Source organism: Nuphar pumila, chromosome 8, assembly GCF_984573655.1.
Source record: "Nuphar pumila chromosome 8, dmNupPumi1.hap1.1, whole genome shotgun sequence".
NCBI classification, from domain to species: Eukaryota; Viridiplantae; Streptophyta; class Magnoliopsida; order Nymphaeales; family Nymphaeaceae; genus Nuphar; species Nuphar pumila.
Window position 1 is genome coordinate 123,300,130 of NC_143256.1, and position 17,275 is coordinate 123,317,404.

The 17,275-nt window shown below is 39.4% G+C and overlaps 2 protein-coding genes across 3 annotated transcripts; both read right to left on the reverse strand.

Moving 5' to 3' along the window:
- Window positions 1-27: 27 nt before the first annotated feature.
- On the reverse strand, window positions 28-6,512 carry LOC149830543 (BEL1-like homeodomain protein 3). The gene is made up of 6 exons (XM_090015482.1): window positions 6,431-6,512; window positions 4,771-4,796; window positions 3,135-4,070; window positions 459-832; window positions 310-370; window positions 28-138 (listed from the first exon to the last, which is right to left on the reverse strand). The coding sequence occupies exons 1-6, from the start codon at window positions 6,510-6,512 to the stop codon at window positions 28-30; spliced, it is 1,590 nt and encodes a 529-aa protein (XP_089871608.1).
- A 2,545-nt stretch (window positions 6,513-9,057) lies between these two features.
- Window positions 9,058-16,234, reverse strand: LOC149830544 (BEL1-like homeodomain protein 7). 2 transcript variants are annotated; one of them, XM_090016593.1, is made up of 6 exons: window positions 15,818-16,234; window positions 14,715-14,960; window positions 13,113-14,371; window positions 10,245-10,621; window positions 10,094-10,154; window positions 9,058-10,017 (listed from the first exon to the last, which is right to left on the reverse strand). In XM_090016593.1, the coding sequence occupies exons 3-6, from the start codon at window positions 14,238-14,240 to the stop codon at window positions 9,409-9,411; spliced, it is 2,175 nt and encodes a 724-aa protein (XP_089872719.1). In that variant the 5' UTR covers window positions 14,241-14,371; window positions 14,715-14,960; window positions 15,818-16,234; the 3' UTR covers window positions 9,058-9,408. The 2 variants fall into 2 exon arrangements, with proteins under 2 accessions (XP_089872719.1, XP_089872720.1); XM_090016594.1 differs by having other exon boundaries at window positions 16,173-16,229.
- Window positions 16,235-17,275: the final 1,041 nt, after the last annotated feature.

The window sequence follows — 17,275 nt, forward strand, 5'->3', positions numbered from 1 at the left end:
TTTGAATATTATACACCACATTCATACTTAGAATGACGGATTGGCATTTGCTTCAGCCTGTTCAATCTCCTCTTTATACATTTCTTCAATCATAGGCTTCCATAGACGAACGCGCGCATTTATGAACCAGTTGGAAACCTGTTCCAATGAAGAAACCGTAGTCCAAGTCACTGCTGCTCTAATGTTACTATCACGTTCAGATTCAGGATAACCTACTTGGGACCTTGGGACAGTAAGGACCTCCAGATCCCAGGTTAGATTGAACGTTCAGGATTATAAAGTAGGCATAGAAGCAGGGAGGATATTTACCTGGTTTCTGGTCAGGCCTGTCTGTGCTGCGAGTGCAAGCTTCTCAGAATGATTAGGGTAGCTGAAAAAGGAAAGAAAAGAACCTGACAACTGCTAGCATATCTCGCATCAAGGAAGAAAGTTACAGGAGTCATGAGTTTTGTACGCACGGATGAAGAAAGTGCTCGAAGAGCCAAGCACGTAGAACGGCAACCGAGTTTTCTGGCAATCCTCTAGGTGGTCGCCAACCTTGTTGGGCATGGGATATGTCCAAATGTGGAAGAGCTTTTCTCTGTCCGATATGCAGGTCAGTTGGACAAAATTCAGATGCCATGTTTTTGTAGTTCTGTGGGTCTGCTGCTAGACGTTTTCTTGTTGCATGGATTTGGGAGAGTATAGCATCTCTCAAGCATTGAAAATATCTGATTATTGCATGCAGCGCAAGAGATGTGTATGATTTGGCAGCAGCACTGCCTGCAGCATCCTCAAACAGTGTTATAACTTCTTTCATATGACAACTGTATTGTTGATATCTGTTTTCAACCTACGAAAGATATGTGATGAAATCTCAGAAAGATGGAAGAATCATGTCTTCCATGAAAGCAGAGGATTGTCAAATTGAACCACACTATCATTAGTTTATGTGAACTGTTGTTAATAGATTCAGCTCGTAATTAATCAAAATGAAAACCAAAACATATGAGCCAAACAATGCACTGACAAGGAAAATGTATGCCCAATGAAGAACAGGAGAAAACAAAGAAGGCGGCAGAACGAAAACAGGTGAATGAAAAAAACATCCATATACTGTGAAAAGGGTTACCTGTGGTGCAGGAATTCTTTTCTAAGGGAATAATTCAGATGTTAAAAGGAAAATAAAATAATGATCATCGGTAGCATATTAAGATGAATGTAACTTGTGCAGACACAAAATTGTATTACGAAAATTTACAAAAAGGCAACATGCAATCCTAAGCTTAACATGATACACATCTTGTGCTCATCAGTTTGCATAGATCAATTATCTCAAAGTTTGAAACCTAAGCTTTCTTATGTAGAAAGCGCAGCTACTCTTACATATGGTAGCATGTGAGAACAAACATGAGCTATAGTTCAAGAACCAACTTAGTCTAAAAGACAACTTTAGCTACTGAATGGTCCTTATTTTTACAAGGTAAATTATCTATACTTTGGTAACACAGAGACACTAAACATCGTGTCTTCAAATGTGACAAAATATAGTTATCCATGTCATTTTGATAAATATTGATAATTCACCTCGGATATCTTTCTCTTGACACAATCAAGTAGGAAGCTATGCCAAATGATGAATAAGTTTACAGAAATTTGATGCTTCAGATGGCACATGGCAAGGTCGCTGTGATCTTGTAAGTTGGTGTGAAAAATGAGAATTTCTGATCCGTGCAAGTCCTGGCCTAAGAGGTTCAAATTGCAAATTGCAAATATCCAAGTTTCAAAATGAAGCATTTTGTCACTTTGTTTTTTGAGGTGTATTAATGATTAAAGTAATTGGACAAATAAAAAACTTCTGAGACAAGCTGAAATTTGTTGTCAAATGAAGTTTGCAAGACGTTAGCGTTTGATGACTTAGAAGGAGCCAAATCAGTGACATGTTTGTTCAAAGCTCTGTAAATTGTTTGCATATTTCCCTTATTTATACTTATTTATGATACGTTAACTTAACAGTCTGATCTTGGGTGAAACTTATTTGATGATCTCACTCCCAAATATTTTACAAGGAAAACGCAAGATGAGCCAACTCATGACAATGCATGAATTGGTCCATCTTTCATTGTTAACATTATAATTTGTGTTTCAACTGACTACTTGGAGGAACACTTTTTGGGCCATTTTTATCCAGTTACCCCTATAGTAAGGCCCACTTGAGTTGTCTAAAATCCATCATATTATAGCAAATGTATCATCATTGTTTGCTTGTGACATCCTATTTCATATCATTAGCACCACTATAGCAGGACCTTTGTGAACATAAAAGCACTTGCTGAATTTCAACTCTACCATGCTGGTATTCTAATCTGGAGGTGAAATGAATAAATTACTGCACATTTAATTCTCTTCCCTGGCATTTCTGTTCTTTTCCCCTTTTCTATTGCCATCTAATTCAGCCATAAATCTAGTTCAAGTGGCTCAGGACATGGTGGAGCAGAGGATGTTTTCATGCTTTTTCATCTGTTAAAGCTCCTTTTTCTTGATCCTTTTAGTACCGTTTCATGTATCAAAGAAAACTCTTCTAGACACACTCTATTAGTTTCTTTGAACCAGGAATGATACATCTGTTAGAACCATTTAGCAATAATAAACCGAATTCAAGTGACAGTTAATGGTGGAACAGAAAAGATGGTTTATGCCTTTCATCTGTTAAAAGTATCACAATCAAAGGGTGTTTGCAAGAGAAGAAGCAGATGAGTGTGTAAAATGCTGTTATTCAAACTTGAGTTTCAACATAAAGGTAATACTGCAGTCAAACAACAACCATTCTAGTCTTGCTGTAGTTCATAAGTCAGCCCTAGTTGCCAATGAACTCACTATTGTTTATGAGTTACCATTTCTAATCTTAGTAACACAGTCACCAACTTCATTTTTTTTAATAGTCAAACTATGGAGAATCCCTGCAAAACCTGGGGTTGAACTGTCAAGAATCTCTTGGACTTTGTTGGTATGGTCCTGCTTTTTGTATAGAACAAATACATGAGATCAGCAGCTGTAGTATAGCTGCGTCTAAAATTATGAAGCACAAAATATGCAACAAGGAATGCATAAGGCGACGAAACGAGGAGTAAACACTAAAGTAAGCTACTGCAAACCTGATCCAACAAGCTGAAGAGTTTCTCAATTCTAATGTGGAGATTCTTTCTTTTGGTTGATGAGAATTCGTGATGACAATCTACAACGATTCGTTTGTGATTATCAACCAGGCCTGTCGTGTTGCTCATAGCAAGACCTCCTGACCGATTATCAGTTGCCTTGCTAGGTGTAGGCAAGAACCACTGCATGCATGATCCAGAGTCAGCATCCTTGCTGATGCTCACAACTTCATCAAGCAGGGACTGTGTTGGCTCTAGAAACTGTGAATTCTTAAGGTTTGCTTTGAACAATGCTAGTTCCCATGATGGGAAACCAGAATGGATCTGCATTTCTGCTGATGAGGCTGAAGCATACATAATGCATTTCTTCCCACCAAACAAGTTACTTCTCCCAATCTCTTTCATGTGGTGGCTTTGATGATCACCCCTTGAGCCTTCTGCAGTCAAATTGTTCGACACTGAGAAACTCACGTGCAAGTCATTTTGCCTGTTTTGTGAGGGAATGGTGGTTATTAATGGACGACAATAGTGAAGGCTTAATGATAAATCATGTCTATCTTCAGAAGAGCAATTCCCACAGTCTCTCTCACTTCCAACTTCTAATGCAGTTGAGTGTCTCCCCATGCTCATCTCAGCACCCTGAATAACTGGACCATGAAGAAGATTGATGGAGCTAGAAATGCATTCACCGAAGTCCATCCCAGTGTTCTCAACAATTGGAGTATGAAGAAGATTTACGGAGCTAGAGATGTGTTCGCCAAGTGACTGAACACTCGGCAAGATACATGATTCAACGCGTGTCATCCTCTTTATCTCACCCCACTGAAAATCATATTCACTGTTTTCAGCATGAACAGATGAAGGGGATGCCTGGGGTGAATCTTGCAACATCATCTCAATAGTACTTGGCAAGCTGAAAGTTGACCGCAAATTGAACTGTTGATCAAGATTGCAATATTTAGGAAAGGATACACAACAGTATTGAAATGATGCAGTGTATAGTTTTCCTTTTGTTACATAAAAAATCGCATACGGGTTAGGGACAGATAAAGAAAGGGCGATTAATAAGTTGTAACCTCTTTCTGTGCCGAGTTTCAAGCAAATCTTAAAGAAGTGGAAGCAGAACGAAAGTAGCAACAGAAGAAATCATGTTGAAATAAACCGTACTTGAACAATTTTCTGGGTATAACCAGTCAATCCTCCCAAACAATCTCCAATTTTAATGAACAGAGCTGACTAGAATGAAGACTTGGTGGGAAATCAAAATAGAGAAATAAACGACACAGGTAACATGAAAACCCAGTTGTGGTGAAAATATTTCATCTGCACAACTTTTCATTCTAATGCCCATTTAAAGCATTCATAACTAATAAAAAAAAAGAAAGTAATAGGAAACAGATAAGAGATAAAAGAATACTTCTTTTGCTCTCTTGTAAGGTCCCTAAGCGTATCACTAGAACAGGTGCAGTTCAATGACAAAGATACAGAGAAAAATTAACTAAACATCTTCTAAAGGCCAACAAATTTTCTTTTTTCGAAAGACTAAAGCCCAAAAAATTAAGAAAAGATTAACCCTTCTTTTTACTGTTACCATGTATCCCACATAACATGATTAGTATACAACAATCACTACAACCTCAGGAAAAGCAGAAACATAGAACACTGACCAAGCACAGCATCTGCAGAATCACCAAAAAAGTAACTACTTTTCAAAAAGAAGGAAACTATCAAATGAAAAGAACAACTTTTTTGCTTTTTAGTCTGTGCTACAATCCATATGAGAGGACACAGAAAACATCCCAACCTTCTTAAATTTAAAATTTAAAAACAGAACACCAAAAAGGAAGATAAAAATCACAGGAAGAAACAACCCCACAAAAACCAAGTTCAAATTCTAGTTTGTGTACACCGACCTTACTCACATTACACGAAATTACAATCTGGCTTAAAGAACCAAAACAATCTCTCCTCTATGGAATCTTTCCTACCAAACTGTCCTTCAGGTAAGAAGATGTCCTTCGAGGAGGTGAAAACCCAAAGACCATGAAAAAAAGGTGGCGAGGGAGTGGTCCCTACCATGCAACATGTCTTTATGTTCTCTCTGCATGAAATTGCAGTTGAAAGAGAACTCTTATGAAGGAAATCACACTTGGGTGATCTGCAGCTCTGTCTTTTCTGAACCAGAGATGTTTTTTTCCTTTTCCTAGATGAAATCGCTTGATCCAAAATTTTAGCTCAGTGACACATACCCATCACTTTCTCAGAGAGAGAGAGGAAATGCTTTTATTGCTTGTTCCAAAGTCCTCTCTCTCTCTCTCTCTCTCTATATATATATATATATATATATATATATATATATAGAGAGAGAGAGAGAGAGAGAGAGAGAGAAAGCATTCACCGTTACCAGGGGCGTAGCTAGGATTCATGTGGGGGGGGGGCAAACAGGGGTATAGCAAAAAAAAATTTATTTGTGCTATAGTCGGGGTTGGGGGCAGTGCCCCCCCAAATTTTTTTTTTGAGATAAAATAAAAAATGGCTACAATTATTAATAAAAATCTAATTCATATGGACAAATCAAACTATTTGCTGCAGTCAGGGCTGGGCTACAAAAATGGATAAAAATCTATTTCATATGGAATCGGGGCTGAGCAAGGACTGGGCTTTTAAAAAAAAAATAAAAAAATTTAACTGTTTCGGGAGTCAGGACTGGGCTACAGCCCAGTCCTGCCCCTCCCTAGCTACGCCCCTGACCGTTACCAAAATACATCCAACGAAATATTGGATGAGAGAGAAACATAAGAGTAAGACAACCACAATCTAGATGGTGACTGTGCACAGATCAGAGTATAAGCCGATCAAACCCCCCTCTCTACTATGTAATTGAAGAGTCAGATACCCGTTGGTGAAGCCTTCCGAAATCGAATTTGATGCCCCTTGAAGAAGATATCATTTCTTTCAATCCAGATCACCCACCATGGTGAAAACAACCATACCCGCCACAATAATCTTCATTTTTTTTTGTCGTGAAATCATGGGACCAAGTAAGAGGTCTCGAATAACGGAACTCAGACGAATTTGAACAGACGGTGCACCCCAAGTTTGAAAAAATAAGTCTAGAACGATCGGGCAGAACCAAAATAGGTGAGTCATGTCCTCTACTGCCTTCTCGCAAAGAACACACATGCTGGGAAATTGAATCCCCCGTTTCCTGACATTAATCTGGGTTTGAACACGATCCAGAGCCACTAGCCACGCCAAAGCTTTTGCCCTTGGAGTGGGCCCCTTACCCCGCATACAATCAGTGAGAAACCAGTTCATCCCAGATGGCAACAAGGAATGGTAAACTTGCTTAATGGAGAACCTATCTTCGCTCGCCATTGCCCAGTGAAGCCACGAGCGGCCATGGACCGACCTAAGATCCTTGCCACTAAAAGACCAAAGTGTCTTCCGCCACTCCAGCCAGAGGGATGAATAACACACTGAACTTGGCATTGAAAGAATAGAGTCAGGTAAACAACCACATTTTTGCCTAATAAACGTAGCCCAAGGAGATTGAGATGTGAAAGCTACCCAGGCTCACTTCAAGACTAAAACAATGCTCCTCTTTCTTAGAGCCAGAATCTCAAGTCGCCTTGCTGCCTCAGAAGAATGATCTGTTGTCAAGAAATAAGCGGGTACTTTTTGTGAGACACATTCTCAGACCAAAGGAAGTGCGAAAATAAACAGTTAATCGTTCGTTCTACTGTCGTCAGTATAATAGACATGCTTATACGAAACTCTGGTAATCTGGCTAAAACATAACGAATTAGCGTCACTCATTTCGCAAAAGATAAATATCAGGCCTTCCAAGACTGCAATCTCCCTTGCACCCGCTCTACAATAGACATCCAAGATGAAGTTTCCACCGATTGCAGTGAGTACAACGATAAACTCAAGAAATTGACAGGAAGGTCAAATATTGGACAGTTGAAGATTCTTGCAGCAGCCGATTGTAGAAGAGAGTCAGCATTAAGTAAAATCAGAGCGCATTTACTCTCATTTAGGCGAAGCCTTGAAATTGCAACAAAGACTTTAATAATTAATAATGAAGCATAACATGAACATTTAATTAACATTCACATGACCAATAGAGAGAAAAAATGCTTTTATTACTGTTTGCTGTTGCTTTCAGGGGGTTAGGCGGGGCCAATGATGGTGCATGATTCTCTCCCTACGTTAAAAGCAGGTGATGTGCTTGTCTTAAGGAAAGGGAAATATCTTTTTCCGAGGGTGAGAGTGGGCGCCTGCCGTGAAACAAGGATGGAAAGGGATGGGACGTAGGACTGTCCTTTTCCAAAATCTTAACTTTTGTATCTAAAGCATCCATCCTGTGATTAAAAGCACGCTTGTCTTTGCCCTTAATTCCCCCTCCCCCACTGAATCTGAAGTTCCAACGCTGTTAGATTCCTTGCTTTCTTCAAGAATATCATCATTGCTCCTTTGAGCTAAGAACCTGGCCCAGTCTGCTGAACCTGTGTCAGTGGGCCCCACTTGCACCCATTATTTTTTTCTAAAAAAAAATGAGCCATATTTATTATTTACCACTCCCACTTTAAAAAATTATGCGTTAGCACCTGCTCAGTAGTTATAGAGACAGGATCAGTGCAATCACTTCGCACAAATGCAATGTGCCCCTGCACCTGATCACCCTCCATCTTCTGTTAGAGTGTGCTCAGCAGCAGATGGATGGTGATCAGCTGCAGCGGCGATTTGCATTTGTGCAATGTGATTGCACCTGATCCCAACACGTGGTTATAAGTATTGCCATTAAGAACAAAACAAGCCTGTTTAGTTGAAAGCAGTGCAGTTTAAATATGATGTTGGTGTCATATCCTGAATTTTTTTTTATCCTAAAAAAAAAGGTGTTGGTTCTTCATGCTGGGATTGTGCCAGTTGTTAGTGTACCATTCGCTCTGGTGGGACCCACCGTATCCATAAAAGGCATGGTTTTATCATGGTTGCCAGCACGAGACAACTAAGACTAAAGCTTCCAGAACATGGGGTTTCAATGGTAGAAGAAGCCTAACCCCAGCTTAATTATTAAAAGAATTAGGAGAAAAAAAGGACAAATGCATCCCAGTACATACAATTGATGGTAGCTAATATAATATGTTCATTGTACGGCTAATACCAAAATTACAATTATTGGTTTAATGATTGGCCCCCTATGGTCATTAAAGGCTGCTTATGAATTGGTTGGATGTACAAAGTACAAACCGTTCATGCAAACCAATAAGAGAACTTAGTGGGAGGTCTCTCTCTCTCTCTCTCTCGTACGAATGCATATGCAAGTAGCATCATGAACTGAAACTCCATTATTTGAACCTTTCACTCTCAATGATAGACACTATGGTGCCCATCACAAGCGACTGCCTTTGAGACACTGGACTCCAAAAAATGGCTCCATGAGATAATTGCTTGATTCAAAGCTGAAATTGCTAACTGAATTGGATTCAGTTTGTGGGCCCCATAAACATTAACCGGCCCTTACCACGTTTTGTGGGGGCCCACTGGCACATATCATGCAGCAATTTTGTTTTTAGGGGTGCAACTGCACGTGGACCGAGGCAAGCTGAGGGGGGGGGGGGGGGGGGGGGGGGGGTTAGACCCCCATAAGATTCGAACCGGGGACCTCTCGGTTATGACTGCATGCAGTGACTCGAACTAAAATAAGAAGCAAACCAAAAGAACATTTGGAGTTTTGATCATTTGAAGATTTACATTGTCTGCACAATTTTCTTACGGATCATGACATTGGCTGGGGTCGAACGAGATAATTGGATGGTCAGGTTGCATTATCATAACTGAGGGGTCTCAGGTTCAAAGCCTGCATTGGCTGAGAGAGAGAGAGAGAGAGAGAGAGAGAGAGAGAGAGAGAGAGCACTGCTTTTCAACTTGGTATTGCAACAGAACAAGGTTAAGTCGACCACATACTGCAATTTACAAATTCCATATGATGCTTCCTTTCTCTGACACAATGTGAATCTCTGTTTCAACTAAACATTCTCCATACAACATTCCACTACAATGCAGAAGCAATTTTCCTTTTTACATGTACCCAGCATCACAATTATACAGGAATGTGCAAAATACTTTACAGTGTGTGACAATACAATCTATAACCTCTTCTACATTACACTGCTTCATAGCGGGGCTCCATTAGACATGGAACAAGAATGCTGAGAAGCAACTTTAATTGTCATTATTATCAGATTAAACTGCTAAAAAGCTTCATTCAAGCCACAAAATCATGCAACATATGGGAGGGGCCAAAAGTTTGTCTTCTCTTCCCCAGATTCACGTACTCATAGTTTGAAGTGCTTGTGCTAACAGAAGTTGGATTACAGACATCCTCCCCACTAATTGACATAAAATTTTGCTGTTCACTATGATGCAAACCCAAAGTGAGTGAAACACCACCGTTTGCACGTGCCTTGGCAGCACTGATATCATTCCCAAACCTCCCTAAACGTGCCATTTGATATGAAATGAACTTCTCATTAGCATCAGAATGCAAGAGAGAATCTTGGAGAAGATTGCATTCATCGGTGCTGGACTGCTGGTCCCTGAATTCTGTGTTTCCATGGTTATTGCTGTCTTCAACATGTGAATCTCTACTGAATCCAGTCACACCCTCCATTCCCGTATCTGATACAAGATCTGACTTTGTTCCACTCTGTTGGCTGGCATGGTCCCGCGAATCTTGTTTTGAATCACCTTCTCGAGCTGCATTTTCAGATGAAGAATTTGAATCCAGCTTGGTCTCAACAATTTCCTCTTTATACATCTCCTCAACCATTGGCTTCCAAAGCCGAACACGTGCATTTATAAACCAGTTGGAGACCTAAACAGATGACATTTAGTATGAGAGAGAGAGAGAGAGAGAGAGAGAGAGAGAGAGAGAGCCCTTATGATGGTACCTGGCTTCTACTCAAGCCTGTCTGTCGTGCCAGCATCAGTTTATCGGAGTCTTTGGGATATCTGGCAATGAAATATTAAAATGTTAGGCCAAGAAAATGATCACATATATGAACAAAGAAAAAGAAACACAGTGACCATGAAATGTCTTACGGATGAAGGAAATGTTCAAACAGCCAAGCACGAAGAATTGAAGTAGAACTTTCTGGCAAGCCTCTCTGTGGCCGCCAAGCATGCTGCTGAATCATTCCAAGCTGCTGCAGAGCTCTATGTTGCCTAAGCTGCTGATCCACAAAACGAAGTCGAGATATGCCGTCACCATTGCCATTTGATGGGTCTTGTTCACCAAGACTTCTTCTAGCTGCCCGTATTTGGCCACTGATTGCATCTCGCAAACAACGGAAGTGCCTGGAAATAGTTTGAAGGGAAACTGCAGTGTATGTCTTAGCAGCACCGCATCCAGAAATTACATCGAAGGATGAAACAACTATCTGCATTTGATGGTAATATTGTTTGTATCTTCTGTCAACCTGTACAGAAAAATTATGGTCCTACCTTAAAAAGTATTATACTCTTCAATGCAGACTGATATGTAAGATATAGATCCTATGGATCAATGATAATATTGCTATGCTACAAGGAATCAAGTCCCTACCAATCTTGGTACCTAAAGAAGTGAGAGGTTAATAAAAGAGCCATTTAGAATATTTGCTAGAGAACATTAACATGAAAGTTCTCAAAGTGGTAAAAAATGACAATTTTTTCCTTAACCAATTTAAACAGGTTTTAACATATATGTTTCTATATAAATATGAACAATGGCCTATAACAGATGGGAACATGTGCTAACTTGATAGAGGAATTTCTATGTTTCAGAATTTTATGAAACGAACACCTGCAACACACAGAGACCACAAGAGCCACGCTAATTAGTGTCCTATACATCAAACTGGTTGAAAACGGCTCACAGGCAGAGAGGTTTCCATGCCCAAATAAAGCTGGTTTTGCTTGTTGTTTTGCATATGTAACAAAAAGATGCATTATTGACCTTAGAAAGATAAGAGTTCAGACCATCTGAAAGATGAAAGTTTAAACCATCAAGCAGAAGAGCAGCATGAAACTCCAGATAATAAAAAAGTGCAACTAAGCAGGGGACAAAAGGACATTAGAAGGATGAGTGATGACCGGACCCTGATCCAGCTTAAAGAAGATGCACTTCTTCTTTTCTTTTGGAGCAAAAAAAAGGTGTGTTCTTTGGGCCTCTAGCTTAATACATTACTCAAAGATGACAGCTACTTTAAATCTGAAAATAATTCCTCATGTTTTCTATCTGATTCCAATATGAGTTTGTGGTACAGGTAGCTTTCTGTAAACGTCCAGACATAGCTTGTTATGTTCTAGACATCAAAACTACCATCAAACATTATTAGAAGGAAAGAATTATAACAAAATGCAGCATTTATGCCATCAGATACACAACCTGACCATTCCTTTAAAATTCAGGAACAGCTGATGGGAAAAATTAGACAATTTTTCACTACCATCCTTATCTTGAAAATTGAAATGAAGGTACATACACCTTCATGATACAACTTAATGCCTAAAACTAGTTATATGTAATTTCTTTTTGTCAAACAGAGGTTGTAGCTAACTCCTGGGTAATCTGAATCGAAGACCCTCTATGAGATGCCATGGCTTTTGCCATACTATTTTGATCCTATATTCATCCACAATTTAACAACTAAACATAAATTCATAGGTGTTGGGCCACTCAACCAAAACGCTATCAGTATGCAACTTTGAGTGCAAAGCATGTAGGACAGGTTGGTGGGCTTGTTATCTTCAAGCGTTACATCCACAAACATATTGCTTAGCACATTACAATGGAAAGCCAAACCCAAGAACAGTATGTTATATGAGCTATTCTGCTTGCTGTATACTCATTAGGTACGTGAATTTGATATGAACAAATATTGGCATGACTAGTGTGGCAAAACACGTGCTACATAGAATGCTCAGCTCCATGCCATGCTTTAGCAAGATATTTTGGAGCATGGAACTTGCACGTCCAACTAGATGCATAAACTCTAGCCAGCAGTTGACTGAAACTAGGCATGGAGCTTGCATTCTTCAGCGAGCAATCTCATGTTTCGAAAATAGAAAAAGCAAACTGATGAGAGGGAAATGAAAAAGGCAGCAAAAACTAATATGTGAAGTTCATTTTAAGCATGAAATTGTTTCTCAAGAGGTTTAATTTCATGAATATTTTATAGGTCAAAATTTAAAGACAAAAGATCAGGTGAAAAAAAAAGAAAGATAAAGTCCTAGACAACTGATCTTTAATTACAAGCACATGTTGATCAGTGAATCACTATGCGAAAAATGTATGGTTCAAGTTGACAAACTAATTGTGGAAGGTGGAGTATGTCACTCTAGATTGAATGATCAGATGCCCTTATGTGCATGTGTTTAACAGACATCACATCAGTATTTCTTTTGAATAGAAGCTTGACCTTAGGTTCCATTGCTGCATTTTAAGGTGCATGACCTCTAATGGGAGCTAGGGTCTTGGTTTTTGAAATTGCAGACCAGCGCTCTGAAGGGATACCATTTCAATAAATTTGGTTTAAAATTCAAACTGACAATCACGTCTCACAAAACTGGTGAATAATTTACAACTGAACATGCATGTGAGCAACAACATTAGCAAGCATGAACACATATAGATGGTGTGATTTCTGTTTTAAGTAATATACACTATATACTATGTTAAGACACCACACAAGGGGAAAGGAAATGTGAAGCTCAGTAGATTAGCCCAGAGAACAAGCAATATGCCATTCTTCTACGAAATCTGTCACAAAATGCCATAACCAATGACATGAGAAAAGGAAAGAAAACTCCTACTTGAGATGCAAATATCTCATAACTGTAGAAGGTAAGCAAAAACATGTTAATATGGTTATATCAAGTTAAAGAACAAGATGTGGCGTCACATATACATGAGAGAAAGAGATGCACCTCATCCAGCATAGATAAAAGTTGTGTCAGCTTCATCTGGAGCTGCTGTCTTTCAGCTGCAGAGAGCTCACTGGAGGGGTTCACAGTTGATTCCTGAGCAACCCCTCCAGAGGATGGGTTTTCAGAGGCATTTGTTCCAGTGTCCATATTCTCGGACCCAGTTACTTCTGTGGAATTCCGAAAGCTCTGGTTCTTGCTAGTTTCAGGCTTCAATGCCTTCCGAACATTCACAACTTCATCAAGCAACTGCTGTGCTGCCTTGAGATACTTGGAATTTGGAATAGTGCTTGAAAGGTTTGACAATCCATATGGGGAGTGGTTCATGTGCATTTGCTTCATCACAGGTGGAGATCGAAAGTTGTTCAAGACATGCCCTTTTATTATGTGATCGGCTCCATCAAAGGCAGACAGATACTTATCGCTACTTGATTGCTTACCACTGGAGCCATCATCCTTGTGGTGATCATGCTCTAAATTTGAATGTTGTGAACCCATAAATGAAACATCAGGGTTTTCATGTCGAAACTGAAAAGAAGACAGTGTAATGGTTGATGGGATTTGTGTTCCAAGGCTCAAAGATAGTCCTTGCCCTTGCACAGCTGAGACATCTGACTGATGCAATTGCAAATTCTCTCCACCTTGCAAAATGCCCAATTGTGTCCGCATGTTGACATCAGGAGTTGTGCTAACAACACTGCATACTAAATCATCGCTATTGTTTACTTGTCCTTCAATACCCTGCATACCAGTAAGTGTAACTCTTTGTTGCATTAACATCTCATTTTTACCATCTCTCCAAGCATTAAAAACATTGTCCCCAAGGTGGGATGCAATTAAATTTGAGAGGATGCCTGGATGAGATGCAGTTCGCCGTGAAACCTCGGCAGGTGAATCTTGTAACACCATAGCATCAGCAACGGGAAGCTCAACACAATTTTGTGGAGACTGAGGATGTCCTGCCAAGCTTTCTGAATATGTGTTGGCAGTCGAATAGTTCATAAACGTCATGTTACCAGGAAGTGTTGATTCTGGATACAAAGAATGACTAGTATCCTTCAGATATAAAGTAGGCACAACTTCTCGTTGGCTACTAGAACCAGAGTAGTACGTAGCCATGATATGCTTCATGAATCTTGCTTGGAAGATTCAATTTTGGCCACCAGAACAATTACATGAGTTTGCACTGATAACACTGCCCCAATTAAAGTTCCATTTAAATCACCAAATACAGGGTGTTTCCTTGTGAAGAACAGCATTGGCTGCAAAAGGCCATATACAAGAAATAATCCATCAGACTGAGATATAAGTAGACATATAAGAGCCAATGCACATCACAGAGTCTTGTTTTTGTCACGAAAACACCATGAGATGCATCAAGAAGCATATGCATCAAACACCAATGAACAAAAGTTACAAGTGGCATATTCCTAGCATAAACAATAGCTTAGAAGAATGATCAAAACGGTATCAAAGGTGTCTATTCTTCTTTTTTCATTCTTTTTATTCTGCAAATAATAGCACCACGGACATGTCAGCGTGCAAGTTTAACACCATTCAGCAAACCAGGAGATCAACCGAGAGCAATCAAGTGCACCATCATACCTGTAGGCAAGGAGTGAACTTCAAAACCGAAGGTAGCTAGAAAACCACCACCAATTCGAGCAAGGATTTCCAGCAGTCAAAAAATTCAAACTTCAGAGAACACAAGTCTTCCAACACCGCTTCCTTTCAGCAAAATCAAACTGCAGCCACTGTAACATTTTCCCTACCACTCGCCAAAATCTGTGCTTTCAAACGATGATTGATATTCAAAACCTTTCGAAAGGTAGTCTCCAAGATAGCAGAACACTGTTCATAAAATGAATCAACTTATCCATTACGAATAGCAAACAACAGTTTCATGCACCATGAGTGCTAGGAGACTACCAAAAAGACCAAAGAAATCCAGCACCATGAAGACCAAAACCAAAATTCAGCTTCTTAACAAAGACAAGAAAGAAAGATGGACTAATAAGTTATTACTAACAACGCTGAAGGCCATAATATGACACAACATGCAACCATAGAGAAACCCATAAAATCATCATATAAGATGCTTCCTAAATCACAGTGACAAAAGGTATTGAAAAGAACACATCTTTTGTACCAAGTTCTCACAGAAAGGAACGAAAAAAGCAAAAACCAACCAGCCAAAACAAAGTTTCAAATAAGCAAACTTTTCTCCAATTGAACACAAACCCAAAAAAATTCCCTTCTTCTAAAGCCAGACACCACAGCACCTAAAACCCAACAAGAACACCAATCATTTCAAATCCTCCAATAAACAGCTATAACCAAACATGGATAACAACCAAAAATATCAAGTTGGTAGTCATAAAATCCACAGAGAACTCAGAAACAAAAAAAAATGAACCCATTTTTTAAAAAATCCAACAATATCCACCATTATAAAGTCTCCATTAAACAACTGACACCAAACATACCACGTGGGCATTCGCAAAATCAACAGATAATCCCAAAAGAAAGACAAAAAAGATGATAAAAATCCTATCTTTCAAATGAAAGACAAAAAAGATCAAAACCCCAAATACTCAATCTATTTCGCACAAAAAAAAGAATCACCATACAAAGAAAACAAAAATTTATCAAGTTGGTGCTCAGGTAATGGATAAAGAAACGCCCAGAAAGGAAAATAAAAAACACACCTCTCTCTCTCTCTCTCTGTCTTTGTGCGTTATGTGGATCTAATGGGAGGCAGAAAAGAGAGGAATTTGCAGAGGATCTGCAAGAGAGACGACCCCCTAAACGGAGACAACCAGATCCCGAGACCGTAAAAAAAAAAAAAGATTAAAGAACTCACAAAGAAACAGAGTAATCATCGGGGAGATACAAAGACACGCAAATCTTTTAAATACATTATTTTTCTCCTCATATTTTTACCCCCTTTTCGACTTTTTTTGTTTGTTTAACGATCAAAATCAAATCACCCTTCACCCTGGCAACAAATTTCTTTTTATTAATATATAAAAAATCACCAAATCAAAGATGAGTGCTCCCTACCCTTAGAGATTCCCAAAGGACACCCCATGCTCCTCCCTCAACTCAACAAGTACCAAATGAACACAAATTTCTTAAAGTATCGCCTCAAAAAAGGTCCTTTACTCTGTTTAGGACAGTCCAAACCCTCAATTCTCAAGTGACCATTATGGGTCTTGAGTCTTCACAAGGCTTGTAGGGTGTCAATGGGTCGGATTTGACCCGGACTTGATCCGTACCAAACCCTATAGGGTCAGGGTTTGGTGACGAATAAAAAGGTCTGATTACAATCTGAGTGGGACCCAAAGGGTCCTATTGATATAAGGAGCCAGGTATGGTTTGTGAAATTTCATGCCAGACCTGGGTCCCACTTGAGTTTCAACTAAGATCCGTAATTTTTCAATGTAAAAAGGATAAAAAAAAAATTTATTTTACAGGGTATGATTTATCTAATCCTTGTTGGATTCGGGTATATGGTTGTTCTTATGATAGGTTTGATTGGACCCGGGTTCAAACCGGATACTAGTATCTCAAATCAGGTTTGGGTCTGCTTCACCTGGTTCCGAACCAAACCCGATCCGTTGACAACACCTACTGGCTTGGCTTTTGTCCTCTCTCCACTCACTAAAGTCAATTGCCCCATTTATTGTGGGGCTCAAGGCCTTGGTGGGACCAATGTGCCAAATGGGGTTGGAAGGGATCTTTAAGTTCAACCCCACTGTGAAATGTCATAATGACAAGCTTGGATGCTATTAAACTCCAAGATTTTTCCTGGATTTTTTGAATTTCCTACACTAATGACAATGCTAAGGTCTTGCAGGGTTGTGAATGTTTAGTGGTATTGACTTAACCTTGGGATGATGTCTCAAAATCGGATATTTTACTGGTAAAGCACAAAATCACAAATCTTGAAAATCATGGAACTTCTAGAATTTGTCATCTAATAGCTTGACTTCGCATGAAAAAGACACTTAGTTGTGTTCCCAAGTCCTATAGGGTGTGTTTGATTGCCTTAGTTGTCAGATACAATCCTAAGATCTTAGATCCCATGATTTCAAACTGGATCTGAATCCACCTGAGTCCAAACCAAAAACCCGACCCGTTGACTATGAGCACTAGATTAACAT

Bases quoted from the DNA above. Each gene is read 5' to 3' on its own strand.
- LOC149830544 (XM_090016593.1), bottom strand. From the start codon at position 14,240: ATGAAGCATATCATGGCTACGTACTACTCTGGTTCTAGTAGCCAACGA. The intron at 10,622-13,112 runs GTGCATCTCTTT...TTTTCTGTACAG, and splicing joins TTTTATCTATGCTGGATGAG to GTTGACAGAAGATACAAACA. The intron at 10,018-10,093 runs GTACCATCATAA...TCATCTGTTTAG, and splicing joins CAGGCTTGAGTAGAAGCCAG to GTCTCCAACTGGTTTATAAA.
- LOC149830543 (XM_090015482.1), bottom strand. From the start codon at position 6,512: ATGGCGAGCGAAGATAGGTTCTCCATTAAGCAAGTTTACCATTCCTTG. The intron at 4,071-4,770 runs GTTGTAGTGATT...CTTGATCAACAG, and splicing joins ATGTTTCTGCTTTTCCTGAG to TTCAATTTGCGGTCAACTTT. The intron at 833-3,134 runs GTTTGCAGTAGC...TATCTTTCGTAG, and splicing joins TCTTCAGCTTGTTGGATCAG to GTTGAAAACAGATATCAACA.